Source organism: Phoenix dactylifera, chromosome 6 (genome assembly GCF_009389715.1).
Source record: "Phoenix dactylifera cultivar Barhee BC4 chromosome 6, palm_55x_up_171113_PBpolish2nd_filt_p, whole genome shotgun sequence".
NCBI classification, from domain to species: Eukaryota; Viridiplantae; Streptophyta; class Magnoliopsida; order Arecales; family Arecaceae; genus Phoenix; species Phoenix dactylifera.
In genome coordinates this window covers 3,182,276-3,196,876 of record NC_052397.1, presented here as the reverse complement: position 1 = coordinate 3,196,876, position 14,601 = coordinate 3,182,276, and the positions used below count along the sequence as shown (strand labels likewise).

The 14,601-nt window shown below is 39.2% G+C and overlaps 2 protein-coding genes across 2 annotated transcripts; both read right to left on the bottom strand.

Moving 5' to 3' along the window:
• Window positions 1-2,205: 2,205 nt before the first annotated feature.
• On the bottom strand, window positions 2,206-2,955 carry LOC103712932. The gene has a single exon (XM_008799646.4). The coding sequence runs from the start codon at window positions 2,894-2,896 to the stop codon at window positions 2,468-2,470; it is 429 nt and encodes a 142-aa protein (XP_008797868.1). The 5' UTR covers window positions 2,897-2,955; the 3' UTR covers window positions 2,206-2,467.
• A 1,189-nt stretch (window positions 2,956-4,144) lies between these two features.
• Window positions 4,145-13,031, bottom strand: LOC103712941 (DNA (cytosine-5)-methyltransferase 1-like). The gene is made up of 21 exons (XM_008799658.3): window positions 12,430-13,031; window positions 12,225-12,265; window positions 12,025-12,121; window positions 9,366-9,473; window positions 9,137-9,268; window positions 8,930-9,029; window positions 8,630-8,838; window positions 8,472-8,537; window positions 8,038-8,283; window positions 7,770-7,828; window positions 7,628-7,694; window positions 7,181-7,510; window positions 7,004-7,072; window positions 6,749-6,835; window positions 6,572-6,659; window positions 5,937-6,058; window positions 5,725-5,829; window positions 5,607-5,650; window positions 5,470-5,539; window positions 5,290-5,393; window positions 4,145-4,579 (listed from the first exon to the last, which is right to left on the bottom strand). Exons 1-21 carry the CDS (start codon window positions 12,889-12,891, stop codon window positions 4,399-4,401), a joined length of 2,787 nt encoding a protein of 928 aa, XP_008797880.1. The 5' UTR covers window positions 12,892-13,031; the 3' UTR covers window positions 4,145-4,398.
• Window positions 13,032-14,601: the final 1,570 nt, after the last annotated feature.

Genomic DNA, 14,601 nt, shown 5'->3' with positions numbered 1-14,601 from the left:
CGAGCAACTATGCTAATAGTTATCGGCCATTAAAATCATGAAATCAAAAATGCGCGAACAACTTAGTACAAAATTGAATTCATTTTGGATCGATTTAAGATCATCAAGCCAATCAAAAGTAGACTTGTATCTAAGATGATTTAAAACTAAACTCAATCAAACAATAAGGAGCCAAGCTAGAATTTCTTATTTCAAACTGGTTAATAAATTTCAAGCTAAGCTTGATCGAGCTCGCCTCAACTACACACCTAAGTGGTAAATGACTCAGACAATTCGAAGGGGGAAGTTATTAGGTTCGAGGTTCGAAGATCGATTTTTGCAATTCTGACTTAACCACACCAGAATTTGTTTTAAAATAAAAATCAAGCTTTAGACTAACTGTAGATTATTACCCCTTAAAGTAAAGCACAAGCCTGTCACTATATAAGCTCACTGCACTCACCTCCTCCCTCACATGAACTTAATTCCCACCACCCTGGTTGCAATCCTAATGCTCTCATACCCAAGCCCCTCCCATGTCACTCCACCTCTGGCTCCTCCTTTCCATAGTATTCATCTCCCTTGGCTTCTCATGGTATGCGAGCTATGAGTCAGTCTTGGAGAGCCTGGTCGACCAGCTCAGGCTCGCCATCATGGTGCTGCCGCTTGTGCTGCTGCTGGCCGTCCACTGGCTATCGAGCAGTGATAGAAGGTGGGTCCCGTTCTTGATCCAGCTTCCGGAGAGGGAGTCATTCCATCGAGCTGGGGGCTCACCGTGGGGCGTCGGGCTGCTTCTGGTGCTCCTCATCTTCTTGATCTCCTACCAGTCCTACTTCCAGGACCGTTGGTTTCCGCTTCTTAGCCGGCGAAGATGATGAGAGTGATGGTGTTTGGAGGAAGAACAAGAGTGGAGCTGGGAAGTATTTAATGTAATTACGTACGTATGAAGGTGAAATGGAGGAGTCTCTGCTCGCTTATTATTAATCTGTAACAAAGCTTGATTCCTTTTGTTTTCTTCTATTATGGTTTGCTATCAGATTGGCTGCTGTTTTCTTCTTATTATAATTACATATGAAGGTGAAATGTAGGAGTCTTGTCGTTTATAATCTCTAACGAAGCTTGCTTCTTTTTGTTTTCTTTTGCTTTTATTATTGTTTGCTGACAGATTGGCTGTTGCTCGTTTCTTCTAGGGTGGAAGATTCTTACTCTTTTTTCTTTCTTTTTTCTTACTATTACTTTAGAGGATTCCAACAGGATCCAAACCGAGCTTTTAGCTTTTAGTTTAAGCCTCATATCCAAGGAAGAGGATCTAATTGCTTGCCAGCTCCAAGTATGATGCTCGATAAATAAATATTTTTGACAGAATCACTTCCCAAATATGATTTAAAGTCGTTGTCAGTTTCTCAAATTCCTTAACCCTTGCTGAATTATTCAATATATGCATGTTTTTAAGGTTTGAGATCCTCTTGCCAGAATTAGGACGCTTTCATGTTTCCAGTCCCCACATGCACGCACGTACATGTGTGTATGTACGTATGTATGTTTGTGTGTATATATATATATATATATATATTATTTATACATATTTATAAAGAAATTAATTTTTACAAGTCACGGTGAGCCCCCACGGTGAGCTGGGGCATGCACCCACGGTGAGCACAGCTCGATGGAATGACTCCTGGCTCATAAAAAAGTAGATTTTACAAGTCCCACATAAATTTTAATTTTTCTAGGAGGTGAAAAAGTCACTTTTCCAACTCTCTTATTTGAAAATTTTACCATACTCTGCCCCTTCTGATTTTATGAACCAAACCACATTTATCTCTTTCCTCTTCCCAAGAACCAAGTATATGCTATGCATCATTAGGTGCCCAAACTATTTCAAAAAATAACATCAATAGATATACCTGCATATATCCGGGACACTTCTACATTTAATTCTCTATTATTTTATTTACTTAGTAATTTAACTAATTGCTGATCTAATATATACTCTTTACTGATTATTTTATTCTAAATAAATTCTACTTGGCTCCTGATACTACTTCGTTCTAACATTCCCCCAGTCTTGTGCATGCAAGTGCCACACAAGTGTTCATCCAAAGAGAGACATTTTAACGATGGCTAAGATCCAGTGATCTAGTAAGGAAGATTTGCCAGTTCTCAGACGAATTTCATTTAAGAAGAAAATTAAACTAAATCCCATTAAATATAAAAGAGGAGCAATAGATAAAAGTTTGATTTATTTATTTGAACATAATTGAACTTGTAAGATAGGTGCACACACATACACACACTATTATTAATAAGTACACGAACGAAGAAGCGAGGCGAGCGACGCATCCCACCGGCCATACATAAAAACCTCCATACATAAAACTCGTACACGTACCCTTCCCGGTCCCACAGACTATATATAACAACAATAATACCAATTTCCAAAACGATCCAGTACTCCGCGGTGAGTTTACGTGACAAGCAACGAAAGTCACTTCGCTTCGCCGGCGATCTTGGCGGCCTCGAGGTCGGCGGCCTGCTGGAGGAAGTTATGGCCGTCGTCTTCGACGGCGATCTGGATCGGAGACGAGCCGAGGCCGTCGGCGATGGCGAGCATGATCCGCCGCATCTCCCGCCGGAACTCCTCCCGATCGACGGTGCCGCTGTGGTCGCAATCGAACTGCTCGAAGATGGAGTCGTAGAGGGAGGCGACCTCCGCCGGGGGGGTCACCACGTCCACCCCGAAGTGAGTCTCCAGGAGCCGGAACGTCTCCAGAGCCCGGCGGAGCTCCGCCCGGGAGAGCACGCCGTCGCCGTTGAGGTCCAGGGAGGCGAACCGCTCGTCGACGCTTTTCTGGAAGGCCGCCTCGTCGCCGACGAACTCCCGGACTGTGGAGCCGTCCAAGACCAGTACTCCCATCTCTCTCTCGCTCCCTCGAGAAGGCTTGGTCTTATCTTGGAAGAAGAGGGTTTGCGGTTGGGGTTTTTATTTGGGTGTGGGTGGGGGGATTATCTTGTGGGGGGAGGATGTTAGTGAAAGTACGAGAATGCCATTTTGGGATCCGATGCCATTACCATGGGCGACGGCACTACCGGTTTCTTGTGCCGTGGGTTTCGATATCTATATTGCATGGATAAAATTACTCAAGTTTCTAGCGATACACAGAGGCACTCCCCTTCTTTAAAAAAATTCTATTAATTTTTTTAAAATTTTTAATTTGATCCAATGTCATCATTTCCCTCATAATGCTCTATATAACATCATTAAAGGTGTTCATAAAATAACCAAATTACCCTTGCCCTTGTTTTTATTCTCTCAAATAACCAAATTAAGAGGGTTCATATCGTTCTTTCCCTGGTCCGCTCTTTGCTATCATTAAGGGTGTGTTATAAAATAACCAAATTGCCCTTTCACGTCGTCGTACTCCGCTCCCTCGGCTGCGCCTCCGTCTCGATCGCCGGAGATCGGCAGCAACTCCTGTTCACCCTCACCACGACCCACCCCCTTCACCTACTCTCTGCCGATCCCTCTCCCGATTTCTCTCAATCAAACCGTCTCGTGCTCTATGGAACGATGCCTCATCGATTTTGGAGTTGCACAAAAGCGGCGGCGCGTTCCATTTGGTTCGACTCCGATCGGCGCCCAAGATCCAGGGAGTCTAGCCGACTTTCGGCAGTGGTGATGCCGTGAACTTGTCCGCCAAAAGCCTCAGACGGTGACGGCGACGTGCGCAGCGATGGATTTGAACGGAGCGGAGTCATGGTGGAGGCAGGCGCCGGGGACGGCACAATGGATTCGACATCATCAAAGAGACCACCTCTCACTCATTCAAACCCAGCTAAAGTTCTTTCCCCCTAGATTCGACATCATCAAAGAGACCAACAATTCAACTAAAATATCCTTTTGTCAAATAAGGTCTCTCTTTGCCGAACGAATTTAATTCCTACTTTTGTTCTGGTCAAGCTTGCTAAAAATATTGAATTGACTGATCTCCTACGAGACTCTGTTGAAACATTGTAAGCTTCAAACATAACTCATCTAAAAAAAATAGTAGAAATATGATGTTTGAATTCTTTAGTACCCTGTAAATGCCAAAAAAGCTCTTCAATGAATAACATAGGACTAAACATACACCCGTACGGATTACACTAAGCAAACAATGGCAAATGATCAACAAGATGCAACAGTAGTAAAAGATCAACAAGATGCAACAGTAGCAAAAGATCAACAAGATGCAACAGTAGTACAAGATCAGCAAGTTGCAATAGAACAAGATTAACCAGATACAACAAGGCACTCTACTGTCAGACTGCTTGCAGTGCCATATGAATGTATCAAAATAATTAAAACAATGCATGGCAAACAATTATTACCATGGACTGAAATGTATTTGGAAATAATCACATATACACCATCCAAGTTTATTCTACAACTTCATCAGCTTCCACTCTTCTCTCTGAAGAGGACTGATCCAAGCGAGGAAACTTTTGCGGAAGCGTAAAGACAGGCTGCTGGCTGCATTTGCCTTGAAAAGCCAATCCCAAAGAGTATCCAAGTGCTCGAGCAACGGGTACAGCAACAGCATTTCCAACTTGTATATAGCTGAAACAATTAAAGAAGTCAAACTTAGTGAGGCATTAAGCATTAAGAGCAATATCACAACCACTAAAAGATTTGAAATATATATATATATATATATATATAGAGAGAGAGAGAGAGAGTTGTCTGCACTTAAGTGAATCACTACTCAAATCCAGTTGAATCTATACTGACCAATAAAAATCCTGCATTGCTGATCCAAGCCGTTAGTATGATCTACTACCTCTAAACTACTTAGAATCAAATATTATATGATTTAAAAACTCCTAACTTATGCATCAAATGATTAATGTGTGTGTGTATATATATATAATTCAGTATTATTTAGCCTATCCATTATTGGATCTTTTAATGCATAGACTAAACATTTCCAAATCATATAATTTTGGTATATCAGTAATCTAGAAATAGTCGATGACATCCAATCGCTTGGATTATCCAGATCTGACCAAATCTAAGTGAAGATCCACTGAGGTGCAACCCAATCTCTCTCTCTCTCTCTCTCTCTCTCTCTCTCTCTCTCTCTCTCTCTCTCTCTCTCTCTCTCTCTCTCTCTCTCTCTCTCTCTGTGTATATATATATGTGTGTGTGTGTATGAACAAAATATATTTCTATCTCAAAGCTAACCAAAAGTTTTAACACAGCAACAAGGGAGGAATAGCTCTCATGACCAGACAAGTTGAAAATAACTCATCAAATGGAAAAGTAATTACCGCTCTTTAACAGGGCCACGAAGTCTGTAAAAATCAGGAAAGCCCTGGAGCCTTGCATTCTCCCGAATTGAAAGTACTCTATCCTGCTCGGGATGTAGCACTGCCTATTGACACTTGAAGCATAAGAAACATGATAATTCATAAGCAAGAAAATAGAACATGCATTTTCATTTAAGGTACCTGATTGTGAGGCTCGGCTCTTGTTACAACTGTAGGGACAGTTTCATCCCACCATAGACGTCCAAAAGGTCTGTAGCATATTTCAAAAGTGAGTTCCAATGCAAAAGAAGAGAATCAAAGACAGCATGAGGACTTACTTCAAAGATTTCCCTTTTATAAAAGTCATAGCATAGTCAGGGACCTGGCATTGAAAATTCATCAGACACCACAATACAGAAATTTTAGAACCATAACACGAAGAAACAAGAAAGTTACCAAAGGTTTCCCCGAGGGTAATAATACTCTCTCAATTTCCGGATCCCATTCAACAGCTTTGTCAGGCCCAACCTTAACCCCAGGCAAATCCCTAAAGTTTGCACCCTGCAAGGGAGAGGCAAACCATTAAACAGACCCATCACAGGAGTATCTCGGACAACAAATAAGACATGTCAGCTGCAATACTTGATTCAGAATAATTGACAACTGACCTTCCTTTTGGGAATCCGGCAAACTCGTAAGTAATCATCTTCATTCAACTGAAGGGCCCTATGATCGAAAAGAGTGGCCTTCTGTGAAGGCCTACCAGCACCAGAAGCAGAATTGACCAGTTCTGCGTGTGATACCAAAAAAGCTATCACAAAAATGTAGGGCGCAGGTGCCGGACAATAACAGACAAAACTTTCAAGCTATGATACAGTATTAAGATATTGTGTCACACAGGAATAACTACTAGACTGCAGTATTCAATTGCAGTTACTATATAGATTTATCATAAAGGCAGATAATTGGAATGCCAAAAAGTAAAAAGGTTATAACTAGAACATTTTCTTCTAAGATAACAAGTTTCTTCAGAATAAACACAGGAAAATATGGAAAATATATACTATACAACTCCAGTAACCAGAACTACACCATTCGCACATCTCACATTCATTATGTTTTTGTCTCACAACCACATTTACGGGTATAACTGAAATAGCATTATATCTTCACATTCTACAGCAGACTCTTGAACTAGTGCATTGTTAAGAAACAAGTACATCTATAGTTTACATATATGAACATATTATTAGAAACTAAATGGCAAACTAACAATTTTTTTCCATTGGTTGAGCTAGCACACCTTCTCTTGTAAGCCGAATAAAGTGTTGAAATACCGTCCTTGGAGGTCGTCCATATGGCATTTCATCCCTTGTTTCATCATTGCCAACCTAAACATACAATAACATTGGAAATGAATAAACAAAGAAATAAGTTCATTAAATACTATTCCAAACTCTTAAATATAGACATTTTTTACCGGAGGAAGATCAGATATGGCATCCTCAAGTAACAAGGCACGTTCAAGCTGCCGATGTTGATTTTCATCATATGCAACTATATTTTGCTACAAGAACAATGAAGGTTGGTGATTGTTTATAACGTAATGAAAACGGCATTTGATTTGTAGTCAAACCTCAAACTCATTGAGCTAATAAAATAATGAAATAGGCAGTTCATCTGCAATCATACCCCCAAACTCATTATGAAAAGGCATTATAATTTCAAGTCATACCTCAAACTCACTAGGAGTAACACCACGCACAACAACATCATGCGTAGGTAATGGAAACTGAGGAAGAATCTGATAATCCAAACAAATTAACAGAATAAGACATTCATTGGAAGAACACAAAACCATGGTGGCATGAGTACCCCAAAGAAAAACAAGCCTTGTCTAAAGAAAACAAACCTCAGTGGGACGAGCACCCCACAGAAACACCCGCATCCGAAATTGTGGAAGTCCATAGCAGCCTGCAACCATCATTCCCAATCTGGCTTGGTAATTCATTGCAACTAGCCTACTCAAAGCATATCTTCCCAAAAATCCATGAGCAAACTTGAGGATATCCACAACATTCTCCATGAGAACATATTTTGGCATAAGAAAATCAACAATATCCATGAAAACAACCATTTGTTGATTTTTTGGGTCTTCTAGTGGAGCTTCGTAATTTCTAAACCGATTAAATCCACTTATTCCTTGGCACGGAGGCCCTCCACATATCACATCAACCTTGCCCTGAGGATTGAAGACATAAAATGAAGCAAATTATTATCAGGAAATGAATTGACAGAACGCTCAAGAAAGGTCTGTCTGATTATGAGTTAATAGCAGGAGAAAGACAGCAATACTTACGGGCAATGGTAAGATATTTTTCTTGTATCCATTTATCACAAAGACTTTGATATGTTCTTGACACTTGCTGAAGCATAATAATTTTAGAAATTAGAAATGCACTGGCAAAACAAAGGCAGAAGACCATATGCAACATCAGTACCTTAAACCATCTATAGGTTCCCATGTGTCTTCACTTGGACCGTAGCCCTTCCATCGAACCTAAACAAAAGAATAGTTGGAAAAAATTAATGTTAGCACGCACTGCAGTTAAAGATGCTATTTTGAACAGACCATGTCCCCATCTATTTTCATAATAAAGAAAACTTTTGTTCCACATTGAATTAGCAATAGACAAAGACATTCAAATTTGAACAGGAAGGACATGAAATAAGCTATGAGGACACTATGCAATTACACCACTTAATTACCTTAAACTTCAGTCCAACTTTGCCTATGTTGCTGGGATCACCATAACATATCCCAACTAGTTTTCCAACTTCAAATTCTCCTTTAGGAACTTCAGAAGAAATGCCAGACACATCTTCATCATCTGAGCTGCTTGATTCAGACTCTTGGGCAAAAAAATTCTCCATTCCAACGAGATTGTACTGTGTGCACAACTTCTCCCACTCTCTTAGAAGAGCCAAAAAGTCTTCTGCCTTCTCATTTCTTACCTAAAAGAGTTCCATACATATAACATGGCATATTATATATAGCATTCAGAGAATTCAAGAAATAGAGGAAAATTCAACAGAGCAGCTCAAATCAAATTCCAATAATCAAACAACAATACCCTAATCAAAAACAAGATCTAAATTGAAGTATGGGTATAAAATAAGAAAAAACCGAAGCCCAGCATTACCTCTGTGTGAGGATGATTTAATTTCAGACTTTCACATGCATATGGGTTTACATCAACAGCCCAGCGCTGCATGAGACTAACATAAATAAGCTACAAGAATAACAAAGGCAATAGTAGAAAGCAGAAAATATACATAAATGTAGACTAAATATACTCACTGTTTCAAGTTTTAAACCAGAGAGATTTGTGCCAAGACATAACCCTGTTGACATGGCACCACAACCAGAATATAGGTCCAGAAGTGACAGTACACGCTTTTCCCCGGAGGATGATGCCTCTGAATCTGATTGACATTTGCCTTTGCAATTATTTGATGCATCCTCCGAAGATATAGTTGATGATGTCTCGCTGCCAGCCCTCAAGTTTTCTGAAAACAATAACACAGATCACCATGAGTACAAAAACTACGGGAAAAACAACATCAGAAATAACAGAAGGTAAGAGATATTAAACATTACCTGGGGGTAAATTTCCAAAGGTTGAATAAGGTAAAGAATAGGACATATCATAATAAAGATCACAAGGTGGGATGCTATCCTCCTTTGCCTTCAGATCAATCTAAGATGATTTCAAATCACAAACCACTTAGTATGACAATCTTGAAAACAAAACAGATAAAAAAAGAACTTATTTCAGGCAGAAAATATTGAGCACTTTATAATTACATTTGGTTCCACATGAACAATTCTAATCTTAGAGACAATGCAGTCCAATATATTGTCATTTTTCTCCTCTGACAGAAAAACTCTTCTAGGGTCATGAACTGTTTTAGGGCCATGAGCAAGCTCCTTGATAACCTAAAAACCAAAAAAAGTAATGAAACAATTGACGTGCATTTCTTATAATATTGAGTTTTTAATATAGTAAGGAATAAATAATGAGGAGATTACTTACAGTATCTTCAGCCCTAAAGAACCATTGAGCTGTAAAATATAATTGCCTATCAATTGTTTCAAAAAATTCAACAATTCGGCCAATGTAATCTGGCTCCCCATCACCAGCCTGAATAATTGCAGATTAAGTTAGCAAGAAGGCATGAGATGGAGAAACTGACAAGAACAACCACAACTAAAGGCCTTTTGTTTTGAGAATTCAAGCCAAAAAAGTAATTTGATTATACAACATGCAGTAGCCTATTCCCCTTATTCTACCCTCAACCAGGTATACAAAATAAACCAAGTTTATAATTGGCAAGCAATTGATAAGAACTATAAGTAGAATTGTCACTAAGTAGCAAGAAGTAAACCTAGACTCTTAGTAAACCTATCAAAAATTTGGGTAGATCATATTTTCTACATTTGCTTTGAAAAGAAAAGAAAAGAAAAGACAGAAATATAGGAAAAGATTCCATATTCACATTACCAAATCTGCCATAGCAAGAAAACCATCATTACAACAGTCCAATTCAGATATTCCAATACAAACTACACGCAGTGACCTAAGGAAGCTCATGAAAAAAAAAACAGATCCTAGAGGAAACTGAATAAACCCAAATGACACGAAAAAAATCCAGTGAGTTGAAGCCATAAAACCATCTGAAGAAATACAATAGTACTAAAAAGGAAAAGGAAAAACAATACCATATGGCATCTGTATCACATCAACTATCATAAATCCAAAATAGTATGATAAACGTGTCATCGACTGTCATAAATCCAAAATTATAATAAAGAACAGGTTATCATTGCCACAATAGGAAAGCTACTTTTTATGACCACATGTCACATAGCCACACATCTATGTGCACAGGAATAGTTCATAAGGCCTACCATTTGCTGATATGGCAACTCCATGATCTTTTTTAGGGCATAGACAACCCTACAATCAACCAACCTCCTTCCTTTTTGCAGCAAATCCCACAAGCTGAACCAATTTTCTCTTACACCATGGCAAGAGAATTGTTTGTGTGCACATGACAGAGACCAATAGCATTAGTCTACATCTATTAATTATGTTAATGGGGACTTATTACTTAGTATTATCGTCATGCACCAATTTTGTGCATTCATATTAATGGATTTTAGCAAGGTTTACCATACCAATCGATACTGGTGCATACCAACCATACCAGTATCAAACGGATATATAGTACGAAAGATATACCGACACTCAGAACATCGAACCAGACCCTATGCTAGGTATACCGATACTCTAATAGGATGGTACCGGTACAAGGTCCAGTACTGAAATGGCAACCTTAGATTATAATTTTTCTTACATTATATTATTACGTGTATCATAATTTGTGACTTAAGATATTAATAATTTATGAACTGTAGATAATTGACTATGAAATATAGATAATTATTTATGAAATGTAGAAAGTAAGGGTATGCCTTGATGCAATGGTAAGGTCGCTTCATTGCGACCAAAAGGTCACATGCTCAAAACACAAGCTCTTCACCCACATGGATAAAGCTGCATATATCTAACCCACCGCAAATCCCGCAAAAGTAGGAGTCTCATGCATTGCACCGCCCTTTTGAGACAAAGATTGCAGTATTTAGATTAGTTTGTACAGATTTAATACTTAAAGACTACAAAATACATACAAAGAGAGAGATGTCTGCCAATTTAAATTTAAATCCACCAAATATGGATCAAGTTATATTTGATTGACTACATAAGTGAAAGTCCTTATTTCTGCTAAAAACCTTAAATCTTGACATAAATTCATTCTAACATATAATGCCAACTTTATTAACATTAGCACACACGAAGCGTGTCATGATGTCTGCATTTCCATGCATACCCACTCTTGCATCTCATGTTTCCCCACTTCACATGCACTCCTTATGCCTTTCAATCCCCCATCCCGCATGTCAGTTGAAGCATGCAGCTGTTAACATATGGACGAAAATTCAAACCCTTCTCCTTGCATTTTTTTCCAAAAAACACACGCATCACACATACCACACTCTGGTAGGGCCATAGTTATAACAAAGTAGCAGTTACACTATAGGCAGCGACCTTTTATTAAGAATACGTTGATGTGATAATTAAGGAAAAATGCTAACAAGTTCCCTAGGGCATTGTAAACAATAATTGCCATCAGTATAGAATACAATATATTTTCTGATTGGACAAATAATAGTATATTATGATCAATTAAAAATTCAATGAGGTAAAGATTTTAAAATTATTCAAACATATGGATTAACATGTCTGCTCTTCCTTGACTACCTGATCATAATAGTGATTCATTTCAAGTCCAAGGAAGAACACTCAACCGCATTCAACTGTCTGTTATTGTCTCAGTAAATGGATTTTTAAATTTGTACTGAATCTTATTTTAAGAAAGCATTGATGATGAATTTGAAGAAGATGGATATTGTCCAGAAGTTAAGAGGTAAAGCACGAGGGATTGTAATGGGATGCCATTTGAGCATCAGATATTAGAGATACCGAACTTTGACAGATACATCAGTTGCATCTCATAACACATCAAAGGTTTGGAGTGATTATACTGCTAAAAAACTAGTGAACTCATATGGAAGGGGTGTCAACTAAAAGCAACTGAACAAAAAAAATCTAATGCTGCGACAAAACTCACTTTTATGTAGGCGTCATCATTTAGATTGTAAATGACATTGTCTACCATTGCTTGCCAGTAGTGGCGCCTAGCTTTCACTACCTCCTCTTCGTCAACCCTGAATTAACAGTAAAGGATTCAGAAATCAGCAAATAATGGAAAATAATATAAATGTGAAGATACAACTAGGAGGATCCGAGTCATTTATCTCAGAAACTTACTTTTTACTGCTCCCAGAAGCTGGTGCCCGCTTCCCAGCATTCTATCAATGCAAATTTTAAAAACGGCAGCAATATAAACTCAGCAATCATATGAAGATCGTCTCTTTAATCCAAGAAGTGCATGAACTTTGTTGCAACTAAGACCTAGATGGAAACGGAGGGAAAGAAGTGGAAAAGGAGAAGACTCTTTATTTTCCGAACCTACCTTCTTGTGGTATCTTTCAGGCCATCGCTTCTTAGCTTCATCGTCAGGAACCGGGTCGCCGACAAAGCAGTGCTCCACCTCATTGCCATCCCCTTTTTTCTTGGATTTCTTGGCCGGCGCCGCCCTTTTCTGGGGCGACAGGCTCTGTTTCCCTCCTGCATCCTCCTCCCCTTCATCAGCACCAACCGTCTCGACGTCTCCCAAAGCCAGGATCGGCGGCGTCTTTTTAGCCGATCGGCTCCGTCCGAACTCTTCCACCTCCATCTCGACTGCCTCCATGTTCTCTAGTAGCAAAGGCTCCTCCGACGAAGATCCGCCGCAGGCGGCGGCGACGGAGGAGGAGGAGGAGCAGGCGCGCGTTCTCTTGGATATGGACGCCTTGGCAGGGACCGTATGCCCCACCTCCTGCTCCGCGGCCCTCTTCATGCGGCGCACGCGCTTCTCCGCCGCGGCCGTGCTCATCGCCGGCTGGAGTTAGTGGGGCGGAGAGAGAGGTAGAGGGATAGATCGGCGGGGGAGAGCGAGCTCTGGCGTGGGCGGAGGCGGCGAAAGGAAGGGGGAAGAAGGATTTCTAGGGTTTTGGAATGGGATTGGGGGATCGGAGATGGGTCGGTGGGTTTTGAAGGGGTGGGCGACTGGGATCGGATGGGCGGGAAAACGGAAATTTTGGACGGGGTTTAACGAAATTAAATTTTCACGTTGGAGTCCGACGTTTCGGGGTGGCAGCCTTTTGGCGAAGGGGTTGGCTCATAACAGGCGGGATCCTCCGCACGATTCAAATTTGAGTTTTTTATTTTTTTTTAATTTCTTCTTTTTATTTTGCAACATGAGGAATTTGGTCGCGACTTTCAAGGCATGAAGCGACTTTCCAAAAATTGGGCCCATCTCAATCACAACGCGGGACACTTCTAGCAACGCTAGGGTCACGTTTTAAGGGATGAAATGGCCGTTAATTGCTAGGTTAAGTGTGGATTTGGATTATTTCTAGAAATAAAATGGCTCCCATGTTGTCTTGGTTGTTTTCTAATGATAGAAAAGGAATTTTTTTTCTGTGAATGGCAAGTAAAAGGATAATAGAAAATTTTTTTGTATGATAGGTGAGTAAATTTGACTTTATATATATATATATATAGTGGTCGTTAATCGTTACAGTGAGATAGGCATGAGGCTCCTGCCATCACAAGAGATGGAAAGTTCAAATATATACAACCTTATCCTCATACAGGGATAGGAATATATACATAACTAAGACCAATAATAGACATATAAAATTACAGTTATTAATTTATTTATATAGTGGTCGTTAATCATTACAACAATATAGGCATAAGGCTCCCGCCATTAATGGAAAGTTCATATGTATACAAAATTATCTTCATGCATAGATAGAAATATATACATAACTAAGACTAAAGGAAGAGACGTAAAATTACAATTGTCAATTCCTTGATATAGTGGGTGTTAATCGTTACAACAAGATAGGCATGAGGCCCCCACCATTACGGAATATGGAAAATTCAAATATATGCAACCTTATCCTCATGCATGGATAGGAACACACATACATAACTAAGACCAATGGTAGATATGTAAAATTATAGTTGTCAATTTATTTATATAATAGTTGTTAATCGTTACAACAAGATAGGTATGAGGTTGCCGCCATTACAGGATCTAAAAAGTTCAAATATATGCAACTTTTTCTTTGCACGCATATGCTATTTCTATATTTTGAACCTCTGATGTATAAATCATAACAGAACAATCTTACCGTTGCATTAAAGCTTACTTTTTATGTATAGATCTTGTAAAGTAATAAAAAGCTTTCGACTCTTGACGTAGATTCTCTATTGTCGGGATATAAAGCATTACTCTCTATCTCATTATTACATACACAACATCGATTCATACTATTTGAGTACATTAGTGGTGCAATCAGCTTGTATTGGTCAATGCACAATTCCAGGGCAAATGAAACACATGTAACCATAAAACATGCATGCCCAAGAAAGGGGTGGTTTTAACAACCCAACAAAAAGATAATATCACTCCATTACATTATACAATATAAAATAACACTTGTCATCCTATTTATACAATAGTTGTCAATCATAACAATATGATAATAGCTAGATGACAACTACGATCTAAATGCCCATTATTTATGGACTG

Bases quoted from the DNA above. Each gene is read 5' to 3' on its own strand.
- LOC103712932 (XM_008799646.4), bottom strand. From the start codon at position 2,896: ATGGGAGTACTGGTCTTGGACGGCTCCACAGTCCGGGAGTTCGTCGGC.
- LOC103712941 (XM_008799658.3), bottom strand. From the start codon at position 12,891: ATGAGCACGGCCGCGGCGGAGAAGCGCGTGCGCCGCATGAAGAGGGCC. The intron at 12,266-12,429 runs GTAGGTTCGGAA...TTGCATTGATAG, and splicing joins CTGAAAGATACCACAAGAAG to AATGCTGGGAAGCGGGCACC. The intron at 8,284-8,471 runs GTAATGCTGGGC...GAACTCTTTTAG, and splicing joins TAAATCATCCTCACACAGAG to GTAAGAAATGAGAAGGCAGA.